The sequence below is a fragment of the Oryctolagus cuniculus genome, chromosome 8 (genome assembly GCF_964237555.1).
Source record: "Oryctolagus cuniculus chromosome 8, mOryCun1.1, whole genome shotgun sequence".
NCBI lineage: Eukaryota > Metazoa > Chordata > Mammalia > Lagomorpha > Leporidae > Oryctolagus > Oryctolagus cuniculus.
Window position 1 is genome coordinate 135438580 of NC_091439.1, and position 23207 is coordinate 135461786.

The 23207-nt window shown below is 36.5% G+C and overlaps 1 protein-coding gene across 6 annotated transcripts in view; it reads left to right on the forward strand.

Moving 5' to 3' along the window:
• Positions 1-23207, forward strand: part of FSTL5 (follistatin like 5) — an 837077-nt gene that overhangs the window by 430013 nt on the left and 383857 nt on the right. For all 6 annotated transcript variants that reach the window (XM_051831718.2, XM_051831717.2, XM_051831719.2 and 3 more), the window contains exon 6: positions 7540-7660. In XM_051831718.2, coding sequence (XP_051687678.2) covers positions 7540-7660 — 121 coding nt within the window. The remainder of the gene's footprint in view (positions 1-7539; positions 7661-23207) is intronic.

A 23207-nucleotide genomic window follows, 5' to 3' on the forward strand; every position in this document is an offset into this window, starting at 1 on the left:
AAGATTTGCAGCCTTGAGTTGTTAGCAACAAAGAAATGGCACTTGAAGTGAACTGCACTAAAAGCTTGGGAAATCTGCTGCTCGGGTCTTTCCACATTGGAGAAAATGACAGCCACAGGATTTAAGTAAGAAAAATCATTCCCTTGTGGTTCTGTGTTTAAAGCATCTGCATTGAGTTTATTGATTTACGTTTTTTAGCATTTAGATCCTGAGATTTTAACAAGCTAATTCACTTTAGAAATATACCATACAATGAAATATTTTCTTAATGTGCACACATGCCAAATCCTTACTAAAATAATAAAAAGCATTACTTGCTCACAGGATTTCGATTATTGTATTAAATATATTTGACTTAAAATGTAATTTCCTCTGTGACCATCATATGTGAATATATTTCCAAAATTAAATAAAAAAGCAAAGATATATAAGAGTAGACATTTTCAAGCCAACAGGATAAGCATGGCAATGATGTTTTTTCTGCATTTGTGGAATCAAGTTTTTTTTTTTTAATGTTAGAACTCACACAAGAAGAATGGACACTTAATCTTTATTTTGGGTTGATAAAACCTATTACAGTTTTAAAGGTTTAAAAAGGCTTTGATTCAGTCAATATATTTATTTACTCTAAGATTGATATGAATTGTTTTGTCTCAGAAAAAAAGCTACTTCAGTGGGTACAAAATAATACAAATAAATAAGCACTTGTAGGGAGAAAGAAGTGCGATAAGTGAGGATTTCCAGGGAAAGCCATGGTAATTAATCCTGTTTAACATAGAAGACTATAAAGCACAAAAGAATTTGTCCAAATAATCCCTTAGAGGAAATGGATAAATGTGCCTCGCATTTAAAAGCTCATAATCCTATCAAATATACAAAATGAGGCAGCTGAAGGCAGGTGCCGTAGGTAGATTCCAGTAGTAGTGGAAATTTCCTTCCTAGAGCTAAAGATTTCAGGATAATAATGATAGCAGTAATTAGCATGTAACAGAGAAAGATAAGGCCTGTAACTTGGTTTATGTGCAGCTCAGGGCTACAATTAAAAATCTGTACTTTCAGCTGTGGCTTAGTAACATAGTAACTAGTATCAGATATACATTTTTCGGTGCTGTTCATAATATGCACAGCGCAACCTAATATTATCTATAATTATCTACTTTAAATCCTTTTAATATATCCTGCAGTACTGCAGCAGTTAAATATGATTAAACCTTTCAATTTATCATATCATATTTACTCTGCTTTCACATTGTTTATTTTTATAGCACTTTGGTAATAAGTAATTGTCTTGTTTAATTATTTGATTTCGTATTTCCACTCCATGAGGGAAAGGACTGGCACTTTTTTTTTTTTTTTTACTAACTTGCCTCCAGTTCTAGGAATGTTCTTAACACGTGATAAGAAGAGGGAAGAAAATGAGAAGGAGGAAGGGGGAAAAGGAGAAAGGGGAAAGGGAGGAGTGTAGAAGGTATCAAGATCACATAGTAGAGGAGCCAAAGCATACTGAATCTGTAGGAGAAGCATAAGTCTTGTACCTGGAGATGTCCGTTTCTACAAGGATGTGTTTATTTGAGGCTTTGATGTTACCTGCATATTTCCCGAAGAAATGAATATATCTGTGTCTCTCAACTTCTTAAATGAGTCGGATGGACTTTCTTTATGATAGATAGAGCTCTAGCTTTACCAAGATCCTGTGATGTGATGTGATCATGACGGTTTGGAAGGAAGAGCTCCAGTGACTTCAACATTTTACTCGTGCACGTCTTCCTCCTGATCTCACAGCTTCTGTTTCTCTCCTGTACCCCATCTAAGAGAGTAACGACAAGCATACAGAACTGGAAAGCTCACCAGCTCTGTCCTCTCCCCACAGACCCCTAGACTCATCCTCATGATCATAGTCAAGCTCATGTCTTTTATCCCTTTCGTGAGGGTCAGGATGACAATCCTTAAATTTCTAAATCATTTTATGGCCCCAGAAATCTAACACTCAAATACCTCTAAAGCAGAGAGACAGAACTTCTAGACTTAGTTCATGTGTGTTCTCTCTTTCCAATCTCTTTTATTTATCATTGCATCTCTTATCATTACGTGACATATATATACATATATATATATATATATATTCTAACTTTACTAAAATATCAGCTCCACATTCCAGTGATGTTGTCAATCTTGTTTGCTGTGTCTGACATAGATTCGACAGTGCAAAGAGATTTGTCAAATGAATGATTGAATAATGAAGGAGAGTAGTTTACTTTGGGAGGGAAGTTGTTTTTATTATTTGATTTGGGACAAAAAAAAAGATGAAGGAAACAAAACACTGAGTCATTCCTGAGTTATTACAGTCTTTATGCAACTTGGGAAACTCCGTTTCACTGAAGCTAAATGTTTACCACCAGGATGTTCTTTGTGTGAACACCCAAGATGCTTGCAAATTCAAGGGCATTTTAAAAAGTTATTGGAAAATGGAATTAAATCAATTTTAATTACTATTTAGCTAGTATTTATTATTTTTGTGAAACAGGATTTGAGATACAGATTAATCATATATGGATTTTCATTGGTTATTATTTGCACAAAAATAAACTTATAATTTTGATTCAATTTTCCATGAATTTCTAGAACACCTGCACTGTCACAGTGACCCAACAACCTAATGATCACATAACTTGACCTCTGATAGGGTAAAGGGAAGTGAATTGAATTTTTTTTTGTTATTTTTTGTAGTCTTTTTTTTTTTTTTTTTTTTTGACAGGCAGAGTGGACAGTGAAAGAGAGAGGCAGAGAGAAAGGTCTTCCTTTGCCGTTGGTTCACCCTCCAATGGCCGCCGCAGCCAGCGCACCACGCTGATCTGATGGCAGGAGCCAGGTGCTTCTCCTGGTCTCCCATGGGGTGCAGGGCCCAAGCACTTGGGCCATCCTCCACTGCACTCCCTGGCCACAACAGAGAGCTGGACTGGAAGAGGAGCAGCCGGGACAGAATCCGGAGCCCTGACCAGGACTAGAACCTGGATTGCCGGCACCGCAGGCAGAGGATTAGCCTAGTGAGCCACAGCGCCAGCCTAAAGATTTATTTATTTATTTATTTGAAAGTCAGAGTTACAGAGAAGCAGAGAGAGAGAGAGAGAGAGAGAGAGAGAGAGGTATTCCACACACTAATTCACTCCCAAAATGGTTGCAACAGCTGGAGCTGGCCTATCTGAAGCCAGGAACTAGGAATTTCTTCCGGGTCTCCCATATGGGTGCAGGGGCCCAAGGACTTGGGCCATCTTTCATTGCTTTCCCAGGCCAGAGCAGAGAGCTGGATCAAAAGTGGAGCATCCAGGACTAAAACTAGGGCCCATACGGGATGCCAGCACTGCAGGTGGCGGCTTTACCAGCTACACCAAAGTGCTGGCCCCATGCCTCTTGAGAAGCATAAAATGCCAGATAGTAAATGAAAAAAAGTACAAGAGATATCAAGGCCTGGGAATTTTGAGTCCTTTATGTCAAATGCTGTGTCATTGTGTACTGAGGAAGGAAATCTACCAATATACTGTATCATATTCTCCTCCCCAAATGAAATATGCATCACTTTACAACTACTGAAACTATGAATATTGTTATCTAAAGCAATTTCCCATGTCCATTGAAAGGTCAAACAAACTCATCAAACTATATGCAGTAAATGTACAGAAACTTCTAAGAGTTTGTGAAAAATGAACATTTGAAAAAACTATGCATGGACCTCAGTGAAGTTTTTCACCAAAATAAGTTTATTTTTGACTCCATCTTCTGAAAGCTATGTGAAATTCCATCTTACGTGCAATTTTTTGGTCTATCAATTATATCTCATAGAAGCCATTGATGAAAGAGGAGCCGAAACTATGGTATTGCAGGTAGGGCCACTGCCTGTGATGCCAACATCCCTTATGCGCGATAGTTCATGTCATGGATGTTCCACTTCTGATCCAGCTCCCTGCTAATGGCCTGGGAAAGGCAGCAGAAAACAGCCCAAGGGTTGAGAGTCTGGGATGAGGCTCCTGGCTCCTGGCTTTGGCCTGGCCCAGTGCTGGCCTTTGAGCCCATTTGGGGAGTGAGCCCCCAGATGCAACATCACTCTCTCTCTCTTGCTCTCTAACTCTGATTCTCAGAATAAATATATAAATCATTTTTTAAAAATAAGAAAGAAATGCTATTGGAAAGAACCTCCTTCATTAGAAATATATTATACTGTGCCAAAACATACCACTAGAAAACCTAAAGGGAAAAATAGTTACTAAGGTACTAAGAATCATATTTCACACAAGTTGTTTCATTGACAAAAACTGGGATAACCGAGCTAAATGCATTTGAAATACTCATGAATGAGAGAATGAATCACTCTGTGTGTGCGTGGAGATTTTCCAGCAGATAAGAGTAGGGCTTCCTGTCTTGTAGATCAGTAACCAGGACGGTGAATTTACTAGTACATACTCATTAAAACAGTATGCCCCTGTTAGTTGTGTGATCAAGACTGAATCAAGATCAAGATAAAATCAAAATCACGTCTTATTAAGGGTGCTCAATCAGCAAAGGGTGGAAATCTGTTCTCTTAGTCTAATACAAGAGTTTAATCTGAATAAAAAAGATAGAAATATGTATTAGACAGAAAATGAGAGCAGTTTTTACCCAACTGTGTCCTCATTTCTGCTTACAAATAAATATGATAATAAAAGCCACCAAGAATAGTATTAAAATACCTGACCAGACCTTGCTGTTCTTGCATCCTAAACAGTACAATTCCAACATTGCGCATCTTTAAGGAGAACATAGTGAGATAATATCACCCGCACGCTTCCCATTTCCAGCCCCCAGGAAAAGTCATTTTATATGCTCTTACCAATAACAGATGGAGAATGACTGAGAGCTCTGTTCCTTCCTAAATACAAAAGCCGTATTTTGTTTTCCCATTAGGCTTTTAGAAGAGATGGCGTCAGCCCTTACATGAATTTGTTAATCCCTCCAGCTGGCCTGTGCAAAAGTATGGGGCTTAATATTTGCCATCTACAATATCTATTTATATGGAGCAGTTAATCCAAATAAGCCTGCTGGCTTTTTTCTCCTCTAAAGTGACACATATCAGCTTAACCAATAAAATTTAATACTATGCACAAGAACAGAGAACTCACTATATTATGGAAGCTCTGTTTAGCAGAATATCTTTGTAGCTGGCCTTGCCAATAACTGCTGACCTAGCAGGAAAGGATATTGGAGGCCCTAGAGACCCACTTGCTAAGCCCCATCTCCAGTGCTCTCTCAACAGTCCATCTACAGCCAGACATAATCAAACTACCAAAGAAGGCTAAAAGTCTAGCTAAGAGCATCTAACGATCTTTAGAGACTAACAACAGTAGTAATCTGCCATTGATATAATAGAGGGAGTCTGAAACACTGTTCTAATGAAAGAAAGAGTGTAATCCATTGTGACTACAGAACAGTAGCATGCACAAGCTGGTGTCTCAGCATCTTAAGTGAATTATTTGAGGAAGAAACACATTCTATCAATTATTATTACTCTTGGGGCTGGCATGGTGGTATAGCAGGGTAAGCTTTCACCTTTGACTCCCACATCTCATTGGATGCTGTTTAGAGTTCCACCTGGCTACTTCCAATCCAGCTCCCTGCACATGTGCCTGGGAAAGCAGTGGAAGATGACCAAAGGTCTTGGGCCCCTACAATGCACATTGGCAATCCCATTCAAGCTCCTGGATCTTGGCTTCAGCCTGGCCCAGCCCAAGCCATTGTGGCCATTTGGGGAGTGAACCAATAGTTGGAAGGCCTCTGTCTCCCCCACTTGCTCTCTCTTTCTCTCACTCACTTACTCAGTCTCTCTCTCTAACTCTGGCTTTCAAATAAAATAAATAAGTCTTTAAAATAATAGTATTCTTTTTTTTAAAGATTTATTTATTTGAAAGTCAGAGTTACACAGAGAGAGGAGAGGAGGGGAGAGGAAGATATACAGAGAGAGAGAGAGAGAGAGAGGTCCTGCATCCGATGGTTTACTCCCCAAATGGCTGCAGTTGTGCGGATACGAAGCCAGGAGCCAGGAGCTTCTTCCCAGTCTCCCACATGGGTGCAGGGGCCCAATGACTTGGGCCATCTACTGCTTTCCTTGGCCATAGGAGAGAGGTAGACAGGAAGTGGAGCAGCCAGGACTCGAACTGGCGCCCATATGGGATGCCGGTGCTTAACCCACTGTGCCACAGCACTGGCCCCCCAAAATATTAGTATTCTTATCTTTAATGGATCACTTTTAAGTAAATACTGTGTTGAGTCTTACACCTGGTGTGTGTGTGTGTGTGTGCGCTAATTTTCATATCCATTTTCTAACTGTGGAAAGGTTAAATGATTGGCCAGAGACAGTGGTTTCTCTCCTTTTTGCCCTCCCCTCAACTTTTAAGCATCTTATTTCAGAATAGTTTCAAATTTCTGAAGCAATCAATTTTCCCCATTAACATTTCTCATTTGTATATCTTTCACAATTAATGAATTCCACTCAGCTTCCCCTATGTTTTCATCTAATTTCTCTCTATAATCAACACTCTGATCAGACTGAGGTTTGTTTGTTAGTTTTAGCTCCTGGGTATGAGGGAGAATATACAGTGTTTTTCTGTGAGAGACTGATTTCTCTCGCACTGCACCACCTTAAAACAAAACAAGACATGTGATACACAGCTCCAAGCAACGTGAATTCCTACTCTGTGTGTAAGAATTTATGAAAGATTGCAACTCTGTGAAAACAACTAAGCATTCACCCACAATGAATAAAAATGTCCAAAAAATCTCAGGGAGCTCTGTTATGTGACAGACAATAGTTAGAATCAGTAGAGTATAAAATAGAGACAGCCTCAGTCCAGAGGACTGAGTCCAGAGTAGAAAAGCAGTTTGATGGTTTTCTTAACACGCTTGGGTGGGTTTGCATCATCAATCGGTGCATTAATTCTATCCGGCTCTCTGAAACAGTCATTTGCTTAATGACTCTTTTGTGACCAAGGGAGTCATGCACATTCCCAAATGACTTGACTTCCAGCTGCTGAAGAGTTTAGGCACAGAGGAAAATTCTAACTGCATTTTTTTTTCAACTAATATGAGGAAGAAGGATGGAACAAGCTGCCTTGCTATTTTTGTGGGGAAAGAGCACTGTTTTATTTTGACAGAGGTCACTGAGATGCAGGAAGCAGTTTTCATGTGGACCTGTTTCCTTCACTCACCATAAACAGAGCAAAGTAAAGAATGAAACTCCAGATGTTCTTTTTATGTTCAAAATTGTTGGGTGCAGATGTGAGACTTCCGTGTTAGAAAGTCTGGGCTAAATTCTAAGAATGTTATAACTTTACACCTTTGAAAAGGTCAGAAATACTTATTAATTAACTGAAAACCTGCATGTTTTCATATATTGATTGCCTTACCCAGCTTCAAATATAAAATTAACTTTCATGTGCTTATGGCATATAGTTAACTACATTATAGAAATGTTAAGACGCAGATATAAAGGTCTGGCTATGTTTTCATTGTCAGGTGATAAAGCGAGATGAACTTGGGAAGGACCCTTCTGATTGTACTTTGTATGATCTACTGAAATTTGATGATTTTAATGCTGACAAGCACATGGCTCTTGAAGAATTTTATAGAGCATTCCGTGAGTACAAGATTCACTCTCTAATTTCTCTTTGTTCTTTTTCTTGTTGCTTTATACAATGTGGGATGTTTGCGTGATCTCGCAGAGAACAAGCTGTTTCTAAATAGTAAATGGCAAAGTTGAGAGCGTTTATTAGTTTTAAAATGAGCAGATGTAAATATTTGATAACCATGCATATCAGCAGTTTTTCACTGATTCTAGCATGTGATTTTAGTCATTTTAGAGTAGGAACTACAGTTGAAAAGTTGTCACCTGATAGCCAAATTTCACAATGGTGGGAGAAAAACAACTTAGTTATTTACAGAGTGAATTTCTTTTTTGGGGAAAAATAATTGGATTTACCGATGGTAGCTTGCATGTATTGGAAGAGATGCTGCTCTTTAGAATCCCTCTTTTGTTAGAATAAAAATATATTTATGTTAAGGTACTCTGGCATAATCTAGACATGCTTGAGTTGCTTACATTTGCCTTAAAATTGAAAAAAAAATATGTTTTAACAATTATTTGTTTAACGTAAATTGCCTAATGTGTTATTATTTAGAAATAATTAAGAGGGAAAATATTAAGAAAGCAAACAAAAATGGAAAAAAAAATTCAGAATCTGTGTTGAGAGAGAAAGGTAGAGGGGGAAGTAAATTAAATAGTCAGTATTGGAAAATCGTAAAATATACAGTTAAACAATAGTCAATTCAATTTAGCAACTGAAACCAGTATGAAATAAATATGTACACGCACACACATGCACACACTTCAAAACATTCAAGGAAAGTAGATTTAAAATATGTTTACTTTTGTGCAAAAAATGTTTGAAATCCACGAGAGTCTTCAAAAAGTTTAGGTAAAATATATATGATGAAAATGCGGTCTATGGATTTCATAAAGATTACACAAAAATAAACTTATCCTTAAATTCAATTTTCCATGAACATTTTAAAGTACCATTGCATGTATATGTATCTATCTTTCCAACAGGAAAGGAAGTAAGAAATATACTTGGTGTAAAAAAGCAAATTTGCAGTCACTTTTCTGCCACTTTGCCATCCATTTGCTATGTGATAATCAAAGAAGTTACTCAAATAGAGTACTATAAATCCTAGTACATGATGATGCTAATCATTTTCATAATATGTGAAAAGTTTATACTAAATATTGTATCAAGTTCTATGTAATATTTGATGTGTAGAAATAATACATGAGTAGTTGAGGATTAAAACCATTTAAAACAAGATATCAGTATGACCTTAGAATTTAATTAAATTGAATTTTCGCTTTAGATTACAAGGCAGAATGCAAGACAGCATGATTCAGTTAACTTCTGATTGTCTAGAAGGGCGTTGTAATATCAAAATATGTTCCAAAAGAAAGAAGCATTTTTATTCGATGTTTATATGGAGAAACAAAAACACAGAGGAGTTAAGAAATAAATAAGAAAACTATGTGATTTAATTAGCTATTCAAAAGTAATGTAAAATTTTATTGAAAATATTTACAGTAAATGTGATGAATTTAATGACTTCTAACGATTCTAACATTGGATAAAATTTTATGGTTCATGTGACAATCAGAAACCGTGAGGTTTATCTTCGTTTCTTTTTCCCTTGGGATAATCACAAACTATCCTCCCAAAATGGTACCATATCACATACATCAAATGTATGTTAGACTAATTATGCAATTCTATATTTTCTGTGGAAAGCCTTACTTGCAAGACAGAAGGGAATATATGGCATGGGAACATCTGTACAAAATTTTAACTGAGTAGAGAATACTCTCTTTGTGAACCAAAGGAGAGTTTGTGAACATGGTAGCAAGTGAAGAAGACTTCAGGATGAGTGGATTTAAACTTTTGGAGATAAGAAAAGGGTAATGGACAGAAATAATAATGTGAATAAAAAGTGAAGCACCCAGCATTCTAGGGTATTTTGAAAAAAAAAAATAGTCCAACTACAATATATTTCCAAGTGTGAAATTCTGTGAAAATATTTCAGTTATTTTAGTTATTGTTTTAGCTTGTTTAGTAATACACACATTCTAATCTCTCAACTCCTATCCTACACTTCACACCAGGAGTTGAAGTTTGAAGCAATGCGTGGAGATGTTAGTCTTGGTGGTATAAAGTTTATCCTGCATCAGAGAAGATATTCACTGAATATGTTTGTATAGAATTTTGATTCAAAATATTGCATTGTTGATGGTACAATCATGGGAGAAAAATGAAAATAAGTATGAGTAGTAGGTTATTTTTATAATAGCCAGTGAAAACTCTGAATAATGATCCTGGCCATATCGGTAAATACTAATACTACTTCTTGTACCTCTTATGGGTGAAATAAGGTTCTGCTTGATATGTAATGTGATATTCCTAAAGAAGGTAAATTAGATCAATACATTGTACTGATAAATGACATTTTGTAATTCATGAATCTAAATAATCAATACAAGGATTCAATAAGAAAAAGTAAAGCAATGCTATCTAGCTATAAAGGTGACGGATTGTACTAGGAACTATTGAATTTGGATAGAAGAAAATCTATGTGATTTAATTAGCTATTAGAAAATAATATAAAATTTCATTGAAAATATTTACAGTAAATGTGATGAATTTAATGACTGTTTTAACGATTCTAACATTGGATAAAATTTTATGGTGCATGTGACAATCAGAAACCGTGAGGTTTATCTTCGTTTTATTCCCTTGGGATAATCACAAACTATCCTCCCAAAATGGTACCATATTACATCATCATTAAGAGAAAACAATGGTTATCTGAGTAATGATGCAATTCTAAGGATATTTTAATATTTGTTATGTTCCCAACAAGCAGTCCTCCAAAAGGTATTATATTTTCAACATTACTTAAATCAGGCATCAGACTATATAATGAACCCTCAGAGATAACAAAATTGACTTACGTGTGTTTCATTTGCATTAGTGGAAGGGAATTTATATATAAATGTGAATTATAAATACTCATCTATTTCTTTGCCTCCAGCTATAATGATACCGTATACCTAAACCTACTTAAATGTTTTGAAGTTTAATGATAGGTTTTGTATAATGACATGATTTTAGAAATTTACCCCATTATAAAATATTAATGTCATGACTAAAAAATCTATAATGAAAAAAATTAATCTATTAAAATCAGTTGTTACACATCCTTGTGAGTAGAGGACTGTGATAGTCAAATTAACTTAAAATATAGGCTTCTTTTCCTTTAGGAAAATATTATTGTAGATTGATAATGATAAAAATAACACATATAATAAGAATAAAATAAGCATTTTTTTGCATCCAGTATGCACCCTCCTCAAACAATTTCTGAAGAGAAACTCAGTAAAGGAGAAAATCCCTAAGTCAATATTTGAATAATTAAGTAAATAAGTAAGAAGACTTAGCATGATCATTGTTCTCTGATAGATACAAATGTATTAGACTTTCTTCATAAAGAGAGTAAAGGATAGTTTGCATTCAGAAAAAATTAATGAAAAAACAAGATCTTATCAAATACTACACTATTCAGCAGTTATTATTTATAAGGTTTTTAATAAAATAGCTTCTTTTTCCCTTTGTGGGTAAGACATATTATTGTAATATTTCTCATAGTCATTGAGTGATCAATTATTCTTCATTTTTTTCCAAAATTTTAAGCATTATTAACATAAACATTTGATTTCTACTGAAGAGTTTGAATAAAGGCTTGGTAAGAGTATTGACTTTTCTATATCTTGCTTCAATGATTAACAATCTTGGAAAACTCTTTAATGGGATCCAATAAATAATAAGTGAGGTCAGTGACATGGTTTTGAATATTTAAAGAAAATACTAAATCCTTTGTGATTCAGGTGATCTAGAAACTCACCAGCACATTTTGCTGTAGTGAATAATTTCAGTAAAACATGTCTATTTTTCACTGCAGATTCCTGTGGACTTACAAATTAGCTAATAGTGCCATATTTTTATGCAGAGTATTACGTATTTTATTTTCTTCCAACTAAATTGTCTCCATATAAGGTTAAGAATGACTTGTGTGGAATACTGCATTTCTATTTTAAATCTAAAGGGAAATGTAAATTACTTACAATCAGACAAGATAGCCATACACTGGTGTGAGGGATTTACTTTCAGAAGTGATAATCAAATACTCAAAAAGTCTGTATTTACCATTATTTTCATTTAAACTTCACTGAGATGATGAAGTGATATTATGAGATGATTAATTCTATGAATTTTTTTTAGCTAGAGAAGAATGATATAATTAACTACCCACAGAAGGGATATTTGTTTTGAAAATTATTTTTATGTAGTTTATTTCATGAGTTAAATAATAAACTATTTTTAACATAATAGTAAGTCTTAAAATTATATTAAATAAGGTGTTTGGGTAATTTTTACAGATTTTCAAAATTCTAGTACACTTATAAATGGTTCCCCAAATGATACACACACTTTAAGATGTGTATTTCAATGTGTTCAGTTTCTGTTGTAACAATAAGTACATTTCTGTTAACTCAAAGTGATCCTCATGTGTGCAAAGAACCAAAGAGATTTGTTTCTCTCCAGCATGAAATAGTTTTTTTGCAAGGACAATACATCAGCTCTGAAAACTTTACATGAATTGTAAAATAGTTCTATTGCTACTCCCCCCTTTTTTTTAAGAAAGAGCTAACCATTTTCTAAAATTCTAAGATATTAAAACATGGAAGATTTATTTAAAATCACCATAATATTCATGACTATATTCAAAAGTTAATCTTTCTTTTCATAAAGCACTGCTTAGTGGAGTAGATTTTTTAATTTATTATAAGCAAAAGAAAAATCATTTTTTCTAGGGAGTAAGAATTGATATACTCAAATATTGCTTATTCAAACCATCTGCTAATCATAGCAATAAGAATGAATATTCTATTTAGATTCACATATATTAAATCAATATATGAAGACTTATTTGAGAAAAAAAAGGAAGGTAGCAGTCGGGATTAAGATTATTTCCTATAATACAGGTTAAAGGTAATAGGCCCACAAGCACAGATATTGTAATAAAAATGCAGTAAAAGATCACATCTGGAAAATAACATCTAAGAAAAATTATCTCTAATGTGTAAGTGACTTGTTATATGTGGAAGGGAAGTGGGATACACAGCAGACTCATAGAATAGCAGATGTCCTAAACAGCACTCTGGCCTCAGGATTAGCCCTTAAGGCATTCGGAGCTGGCTGAAGAGCCCATGAGAGGATTTCAGACATGGAAAGCCAAGACACTCTGGCCAAAAAAAAAAAAAAAAAAAAAAGGCCTAAATGAAAGATCTCTGTGAGTGAGATCCCAGTGGAATGAACAGGTCATCAAAGAAGGAGGTACCTTTCTCTGAAGGGAGGAGAGAACTTCCACTTTGACTATGACCTTATCCAAATATGATCAGAGTCAGCGAATTCAAAAAGCTTCCATAGCCTTGGCAACTCATGACAAGAGCCTAGGGAGATTACTGACGCCATAAACAAGAGTGTCAATTTGTTAAGTCAACAACAGGAGTCACTGTGCACTTACTCCTCATGTAGGATCTCTGTCCTTAACGTGCTGTACATTGAGATTTAATGCTATAACTAGTACTGAAACAATATTTTTCACTTTGTGTTTTTGTGTGGGTGCAAACTGTTGAAATCTTTACTTAATATATACTAAACTGATCTTCTGTATATAAAGAGAATTGAAAATGAATCTTGATGTGAGTGGTAGGGGAGAGAGAGCGGGGGATGGTAGAAAAGTTATGGGGGGGGGAGCCATTGTAATCCATAAGCTGTACTTTGGAAATTATATTCATTAAATAAAAGTTTAAAAAAATTATGTGGAAGGGAGACAACTGTGTCATGAATAATTAAGGTGACCAGGGACACCGTTCACTCTAGTGGGAAACAGTAAGGAAGCAAGTTTGCAAAAAGAAGCAGAGGTAAATTTCAGGTGCAGTGAAATATTCAGAGAAACATGGTTCAGAGCTCAAGTGGAAGACCTGGGACAAAAATGACGGTGTGGATTATACATCCAGAGGTTGAAGCTCGGGGAGGCAGTGCAGTGACCCAGTGAAGATGTAAAGAGAAGGGGTGAGCAAAAGAGGAACATGTAGGAATCATCTTAGCAGGCTGCTGTAAGAAAAATCCACAGACAGGTATGTAGGCTTAAGCAACAGAAGTTTATCACAGTTCTTGAGACTGGAAACTTCACTAACAAAATGCCATTGCAGAATCTGTGAGGGCTGTCCCCTAGCTTGTAAGTAGCAGCTGCCCCACTGCCCCATCCTCACCAGGTAAGAAAAAAAGCTCTTTAGTGCTCTTTCGAAAGAACTCTCATCTTGCTGTATTAGGGCCCATCTCATGACCTCTTTTAACCTTAGCTTCCTCCCTAGAAAACCTATCACTAAATGCGATCACATTGGATTAGGGTGGTTACATTGGGTGATGTTTGGGGGAGGCATTAACTCAATTCACAGCAGAAATGGAAACTGAAAATCACCTTAAGAGGTGGGAGGAAAACCAAAGGGGTGCACTCTAATGAACTTTTAATAGGAGAGAATTGTCCAGGATTTACCAAGGCTGAGTCCAAAATGAGAAAATGGATTTTTCTTGGCCGCAGAATTAGGCAATCAGGAAATCGCTAGTGATTTCGGTCATGGGACTTTCAAGTTACAGGTGTAGAAATAGAAGTGCTCATGGTTGAGAATGGGGATGAACGAAAATTGAAAATTGATCATATTGAGCAAAAAGCAGAGCATGTAAGCATCCAGCACGTATGAATATATTTAGATAAACTCCAAAATAGCTAAATTTTGGCTCACTTGGTTAATCCTCCGCCTACGACACCGGCAACCCATATGGGCACGGGTTCTAGTCCCAGTTGCTCCTCTTCCAGTCCAGCTCTCTGCTGTGGCCCAGGAGGGCAGTGGAGGATGGCCCAAGTCCTTGGGCCCCTGGACCCACATGGGAGACCAGGAGAAGCACCTGGCTCCTGCCTTCGGATCGGCGCAGCTCCGGCCATGGTGGCCATTTGGGGAGTGAACCAATGGAAGGAAGACCTGTCTGTCTCTCTCTCTCACTGTTTGTAACTCTACCTCTCAAATAAATAAAACAAAATATCTAAATCTCATGCATGGTTTTAGAAGTCAATATGGTGGTCGCCTCTGAGAGAGAGGGAGGACAGCGGAGTGTCAAGTAAGGAAGAGGAACAGAATCACTCAAGATAGTACTGACCTACATTTTTTTAACATGTGTGGTGATTCCACAGTCACATTTAATTTTTTTTTCTGATTTATTGCTTTTTATGTCATGATTTGACACAGTTTGTATCACTGTTATATTAAAAAGTATCAAGTCAAATAAATTAACCTGTAGTGATAGATACTTATGTATGAAAGACCAAACCACACATATAACACAAAGCCATTGATAAATTCTAAATTTATCCTGATTTGAGTCATACTGTACTAGATACTGACATTGCTACTTGAAATTACCCTACACACCAATTACTGAAATATGAAAGTAGGGATACTATATTTGGCAGAAACATTTGGGGAATAAATTTTCTACTATATACTATGATTATAAAATTAATATTGTCTGTTTCTTTTTATGATTAACACTATGTTATAAATTTATAAATACATGTTCATAGTTTTTTCTGTGTTGATGAATATTACTTTTGATAAATTACTTATTGTTTTGATAAATATTACATTGTATGGCTGTAATTTTCTCTTTTTGTCAATCTGAAATAGAGTGTGATGGCCCAAGCACTGTTTTAACCACCATCCCAATACATTACTTTTTACATCAAACATGAATAAAAGGGAACAAGAGAGGCAATGACAATTTAAATTATGATTTGACAGTTTAAATTATGATTTTTATCTTAGATTCTGCTCATTTTCATATATCTCCTTTCTCCGTTTTGTCCAACAATTTTCTGTTCTTAATATTAACTTAATGTCTTGCAACTGTTGTGGCTTTAAGTTTCTTACTTTACCAGTAGTCACTGGCATTTTTTTTTTTTTTTTTGACAGGCAGAGTGGACAGTGAGAGAGAGAGAGACAGAGAGAAAGGTCTTCCTTTTCTGTTGGTTCACCCTCCAATGGACAGCGCGGCTGGAGCGCTGTGGCTGGCACGCTGCGCTGATCCGAAGCCAGGAGCCAGGTGCTTCTCCTGGTCTCCCATGGGGTGCAGGGCCCAAGCACTTGGGCCATCCTCCACTGCACTCCCGGGCCACAGCAGAGAGCTGGCCTGGAAGAGGGGCAACCGGGACAGAATCTGGCACCCCGACCAGGACTAGAACCCGGTGTGTCGGCGACGCAAGGCGGAGGATTAGCCTAGTGAGCCGCGGCGCCGGCCAGTCACTGGCATTTTTGACACTGATCTGTCCATGGTGAATTTTTCTTGATGAACTAGATATATGTCATCCTAAAAGCAGACACAGTTAGATATTTCAGCTTCTCTCTCATTTGAAATGAAAATGTGTGCCTTAAATATTGTATCTTTTCATCATACAAAGTGTTAAGGCCTTTTCTGAATTTTTTTAAAAATACAGTGGTAACTAACCATTCTTATTTTCCGCAGTATCCATAATAATAGCTCAGCTGAATTGCTTCCCACTGATTGCAGCGAAGCATTGTGTGCTAAGGTTTCTCTGAGGCTTATGTGTTCAGGCTTCAAATCACTGCTGTAAATCACTGGACCACTGACTTTGTTAACGTCATGCTCTTCATACCAGTTTCTCAGGAACTCCTTGAACCGGACCCGGCGTGGTCTCATGTGTGGTTTTGAAACTGTCCATGGAGGGCACTTTGTTCATTACGGCTAGGATGTGTGTGCTAGTCCAGTTGCTTGCCCTTCGGTTGTATCCAGATTTCCCCACCAGCTTCTAAGCCTTCATTTTGCTGTGTTGAGCACTGATTCCCTTGAGCATGACCAAGGCGTGGAGGTAAGACACCAGTGCCCTACCTGTACTTTAAAATTCCTTACATTTCCAAATTTACCTTAAGTTTTTATTTATGGTAAACAAATTTCTTGAATTTCCTATATGCAGATTTAGGGACATATTTGATACCCCCACTCTGCCCTCCCTTTGGTCCACACTCCCTCCCTTCCTTCTCCTTCCTCCCTTACTCCCTTTCCTCCTCTTTAAAATGATCTATTTTCAGTTTACTTCATACTCACTGCTCAGGAAGTAGAATTTTAAACACTCAGCCAATCATTATGCATACTAGGCTACAATTATCCAGGAGTTGAATTTTTAGCCACTGAACAAGAGCATTTAGGTAAATAAGAGGGTGTCGATTTTAGGCATACTAAGGAGAAAGATCTAACATATTTGGTGAAAATTCAGCCTGATAATTTCTAGAAAGTTTCTCAGAATATACACTTTACAGTTCAAAACAAATCTGAAGGTAGTGTTAATAATAATCCTATCAAAAGTTTCCTGTGACTTACAAAGGAGACATCTGAACAAATAAATTGGTGGCACTTTTTACTTCTTTAAACTTCAAATTTAAGCAATGTAATGATCTCTAGCAACTTTATGTAATAATTATTATAAAATAATAAGACAATGAAAGAAACAAAATATTCAGTATTGAGTATGTGAGTATGTGGAGAAATATAATAATGTACATATAATAAATACAAACATAATAACTATAAATATAATAATGTAAATTGATGCCATTGCCATGGAAAATGGGATAAAGTGCTCAAAATTTTAAGCATAAAATTACCATATGATTCAGCTGTTCTACTTCTGGGAATAAACTGAAAATGATTAAAAGTGATACTAAAAGTGCTGTTTGCATACCTATATTCAGAACAGCACTGCCTTCAACTGTTAAAAGATAGACGCAACCCAAGTGTCTGCCCGTGGATGAATGGATAAAAGCAAATGGCTAAGAACATCTACAGTACCATAGTACCCAGTCTTAAAAAGTAAAGCAACCTGGGCACATGCGACACAATGTCTGAACCTTGAAGACAGTATGTCCATCTTGCTAAGTGAAATAAGCAAGTCACAATGGGACAAACCCTATATGATTCCACTTACATAAAATATCTAGAGTAGTTCAATCCAGAGTGACAGAAAGTATCATTGTAATGGTCAATGGCTGGAGAAAGAGATCATTGGGGGTTTTCATTTCATGTATCCAGAGAGAAGTTGACAATGTTCTGAAGATGGGTGACTGTAATAATTGTGCAATAATGATTGTGCTTAATGTCTCTGAAGTATATAAAGTAACTAAAGTTTTAAATTGCACATTGTGTGTATTTAATTACAATTTAAAAGACAAAAACATATCTTGAAATCCCTTGAAAATATATCAATAAATAATCAAAAAAAATCTACTTAGTTTCCTTCCTGATATTTTTATTTACCCAGTAAAATGGAGAGATTCCTACTGTTGTCCTTGGTGATTGACGTCAATTAGTGAAGTGCAAAAATTCACCCACTGAGTAATTAAAGGCAGATCATATATTCTGGACAAATTACCCATTTATCTGCATCCACATTTGTCGTTTTCATTACTTCTGAATACATGAGCATACTCCAATTCATATCTCTTCTAATGCTACTTCAAATGTGTGTCTCCTGGATGCGTTTACTTCTACATCCTCTGTGACCTGAGTATAAGAATTATTCCTTCACTATAATTCATATTTAATATCATCTTATAAATATTACCTTCATTAATAATTTTAAGACTTCAATTATCTCCCCCACCTTAAGCATCATAAATATTTCATCAGCCATCCTGTTTGCATTCTGTTCTCCTCCAGACTTCTCCTGTTTGTATTCCCTGTCCACTGCTGTTCTCACATCCTGATGACCATCACATCGGTCCAAGGAAGCAGACCTAAGCATCGTCAACATTAAGCCCCTTGCTACCAGACCCAAGGGAATGCGTTTAGTCACAATCTTACCTGATGCCTCCTCACCATTTGAACCAGCTCACTGTTGCCCTCAATTTAAATGTTCTTTCTCCTTGATTTTTCAGTTATAGTATTTCATGGAAATCTCAACTATTTATCTGGTCTTTCTCAATCTTTTTTATTGAATTCCTTTAGCTCTCATATTAGCGTTAAAGTTCCTCACAGTTATGACCTGTGACTTTCTTCTCATCTAACCCACTCTCCTGTGGCAATTACAATGTATAGACATTACAAATATATTCTATAGGCATAACAGCTACAGCCTGATTGATAATTACGGACTAGAATTTTCGCCTGAACTAGAACCCATTCTAAACCTACTGGGCAGTCTCTTGAGTTATCTTCTGGATCATCCGTGTCATTTATTCATGTCCATGTTCACTGTTTGTCTCCTGCCAAAGTGTACACCTAATTTTGGTTTCTAACTCAGAGCAGGGCATCACGATATTCTTAATTATTCAATAGCCAAGGCAATAACTGCCCCCTCCACACCTTGCCTTCCTCCCTGAAGGATAAAAGTAGATGATTTTATTTCCCTTAATATTTATTATATGATCCCTTCTCTCTATACCTCATTTATCTAAGAATCTGGTTTATTTAATTTGCTTATGTAAGTCTGGTCCTGTGGCCACTATCAAGTCTGAATAGATTACAAAGAAGCTTTCTCCAAGATCTCCCTGTATCCGTTGTGGCCTAATCATCATTTCCTCTTCTGGACAGCAAGGGAGATTCTTCTTAAAGCGCAAAATTATCCTGAAGTGATTTTAATCAACCCTCAAATCCATCAAGAACAATGGTGTCCCTTTTAGGAAAGTTCTCTTTTAAATAACATGTTTCTTTAGTGCAAAAATACTTATTTATTGAATGCTACAGAAGACTCCAAAAATGCCACATTCCTTCTGCTTGCTTGTTCGTTCCACTCACCTTATCTCATGATACCAACCCACACTTTTCTTAATAATCATTCTTTCTTCTAGTCCTGCTTCCTTATAGCCCCTAACCTGTGTTGATTTAATTTGCTTAGGTAATCCCAACAAACTCATATTCATTATATCACCAACACTTTTTATTCTATTTTGTCTGCTAGTTTGGAAGACTCCTTAAATTAAGAATACTATGTGTATTCACTTTCTATTGTTGTCATAAGAAGTAGCTACATGTATTGGATTAAAATGAACACAATTACTGTTTTGGAAAGCTGTAGGTGAGGAATCTGACACAGACATCTAGGTGTCCATTCCAGATCCGCATTCCTGCAGAATCCTGGAGAAGTCCTGGAGAAGAACCTGGTTCCTTGTCTTATCCATTAGACAACTGGGGCTTCTAGTAAATTGATAATGTAGAAGTTCATTTATCTGATATTTTTATTCCATTTTGATTTGCTTTGTCCTCTATAACTTGAAGGTTGGAATTAAGCTTGATATGCTTATGTTATATAAACAAAAAATCAAATTAGAAAGCATATTTAAAAAGTATTAGGGGGCCAGCACCGTGGCTCACTTGGTTAATCATCCGCCTTGTGGCACCGGCAACCCATATGGGCTCAGGGTTTTAGTCCTGGTTGCTCCTCTTCTAGTCCAGCTCTCTGCTGTGGCCCGGGAAGCCAGTGGAGGATGGCCCAAGGACTTGGGCCCCTGGACCCGCATGGGAGACCAGGAGGAAGCACCTGGCTCCTGGCTTCAGATCGGTGCAGTGTCGGCCGTAGCAGCCATTTGGGGAATGAACCAATGGAAAAGGAAGACCTTTCTCTGTCTCTCTCTCTCACTGTCTCTAACTCTACCTGTCAAATAAAAAAAAAAATATTAAACCTTCTTGTATAATTAGAATATTTCTAGTGAAAGTCTAAGGTGATATTATGCTACTTTAAGATATTTGAATTACTGGCCAGCACTGCAGCTCACTAGGCTAATCCTCTGCCTGCGACGCCGGTACATCAGGTTCTAGTCCCGGTTGGGGCGCCGGATTCTGTCCCGGTTGTCTCTCTTCCAGGCCAGCTCTCTGCTGTGGCCCGGGAGTGCAGTGGAGGATGGCCCAAGTGCTTGGGCCCTGCACCCATGGGAGACCAGGAGAAGCACCTGGCTCCTGCCATTGGATCAGCGCGGTGCGCCAGCCACAGCGTGCCGGCCGCGGCGGCCATTGGAGGGTGAACCAACAGAAAAGGAAGACCTTTCTCTCTGTCTCTCTCTCTCACTGTCCACTCTGCCTGTCAAAAAAACAAAAACAAAAACAAAAACAAAAAAAACTGAAGCCTATATTATGTATACATGAATGATTTTAAATACAGTGGTTGAAATTCCACAAGTAAATATTGTATTATATTATGTTCAAACAAGGCCATTTTCCACTGTAAATGTTAGAAATGATAGAGCACTTTTAAAATAACTTGATTGCAGTTTATATCATTAAGTAAATATGCAAGTGATTGAACCAAAATGTGTAAATGAATGAGAATAGTCAGAAAAAAATGAAGTGGTTTAACTATTATCAAAAATAAATAAATAATCAGTTTTACTTTGTGTTTTATTATTTTGTTATGCTAAATAGTTTTGATCCAGAATTTAATTTTTAAAGTAGATAAAGCTTTATTATTGAGTTTGATCAACTCTGGTTAACTTCATTGCCTTTTGGCTAGGTGTCCTCAATATATCTTTTTTCATTTTAATAAGCTATGACATATTTCAAGCTATACCTTTATCATAGGTAATTCCAATAGTTATCCTTATGCCTGGATCATTTTCTGTGCTAGATTTTGTAATTTTCATTTTATCCTTATTAATGTAATATTTTTCAATGGCTTTTATATGTGCTACATCTATAAAAGTGAATGAATATTCTCTCTCCATAATTTCTCTTGACCTCTCTTATTTTATAATTGAGAGAAAATACTAAGTATATGATGAGCTATTATTTCACAATTATTGAGGCAAATCACATGTACTATCAGACTGTACACCTTCCAAAAGTCAACATCATAAGATAATGCAATATTAGAGTTACGTATAAGTTAATGGTTTTTTCCAAACATAAAATTTTTATACAAGGATGCTTTTTTTATTTTCTTAGATGAAATTGACATCAGAAGAAAATTTAGTGTTGTCCACAAAATGTGGTTGATAAATCAAAAAATAATATACTTTTCTGTTCAGTGCAACAAGAAAATATATGTAGTATAATTATTATCAGATAAGGCTAATTCTCTTTAAAAATCTATAGAATAATTTTTATTTATTTATTTACAAGGCAAAGTGAAGGGGAGAGAAAGGGAGAAAGATCTACCATACTTCCCAAATGTCCACAACAGCCAAAGCTTTGTCAGTTTACCAGCAGCAGCCAGGAACTACATCTGAATTTCCCAAGTACTTAACCATCAACTGCTATCTCCAATGGTGAGCATTAGCAGGAAGCTGGTTCAGAAGCAGAGGTAGGATTCAATCCCAGTCACAACAACTTGGGATGTAGACATCCCAACCCATGGCTTATCCTGCCCCCCTCTGTAAAATATTATATTCACAATCTTTCAGAAAAGCAGAAAGATGAGTTTCATTTTATCTTATCCAGTATCTAAATTTATATAATCGGCTGTTCCTCATATGCTCAAAAGCACTGGACCTCTGGTTCAGATCACTGGCAATGCAGTTAAGACACTGTGTTGCTAGTACCCCGTGGTGGACTGTCTGGTTTCTAATCCTGGCCACTGATGGGCACTGTGGGAAGCATCAGGTGGTGCATCAAGAATCTGTGTCCCTGGCACCCAAATGGGAGACTCAACAATTGAGTTCCGGGCTCCTGACTCTGGCATGGCCCAGGCCTGGCTTTTTCAGACATTTGGGAAGTGAAACAGCATATGGAAAATTTGTCTATCTGTTTCTGTCTCTTCTTTCCTCTCTTCTTGTCTCTCTATCTTTCAAATAAAATAAGTCAATAAACATTATTTTAAAAACATTCCAAATAAAAAAATCTTAAAAAACAATTCATCATATTTGACCATTTATTGGGTTTAAATTAAAAATTATATTATAAAGTAGTTGATTCAGAAGAGGCTGAAAATTACTCCCTTTTAGCTGTCATTTTCCTTAAAATATACTCAATGAGTAAGAGTCAGCAGTATGTCATCAAACTCAAACTTTTAAAGGACACTCATATTTCTTCTTTTTGAAATTATTTAGAAATACAGATTTTTATTTTTAAAAAGTATTTTCAAGATGTACATTTATTTGTGTTAATGATAGAGCGAAACAGAGAGAGGGAGAGACAGAAAGAAAAAGAGATCTTTTTTTTTTTTCTCTCAAAGATGTATGCATTTATTTGTCAGAGTCAGAGTTACAGTGAGAGGGACTGATAGAGAGGCTACAATAACCTAGGGTGGACTAGGCCATAGCCAAGATCCAGAGTTCCATCCTCATCTCCCTAATGATTATCAAGAGCCCACATACTTTGGCCATCATTTGCTGATGATCCAGGGAGCTGTGTCAGAAGTGGAGCAGGTGTGACTGGAACTGGCACTCTAATATGGGATACCGGAGTTGCAAGGAGCAGCTTACCCAACTGCTCCACAATGCTAACTAACCCTTATGCTGTCTTTGA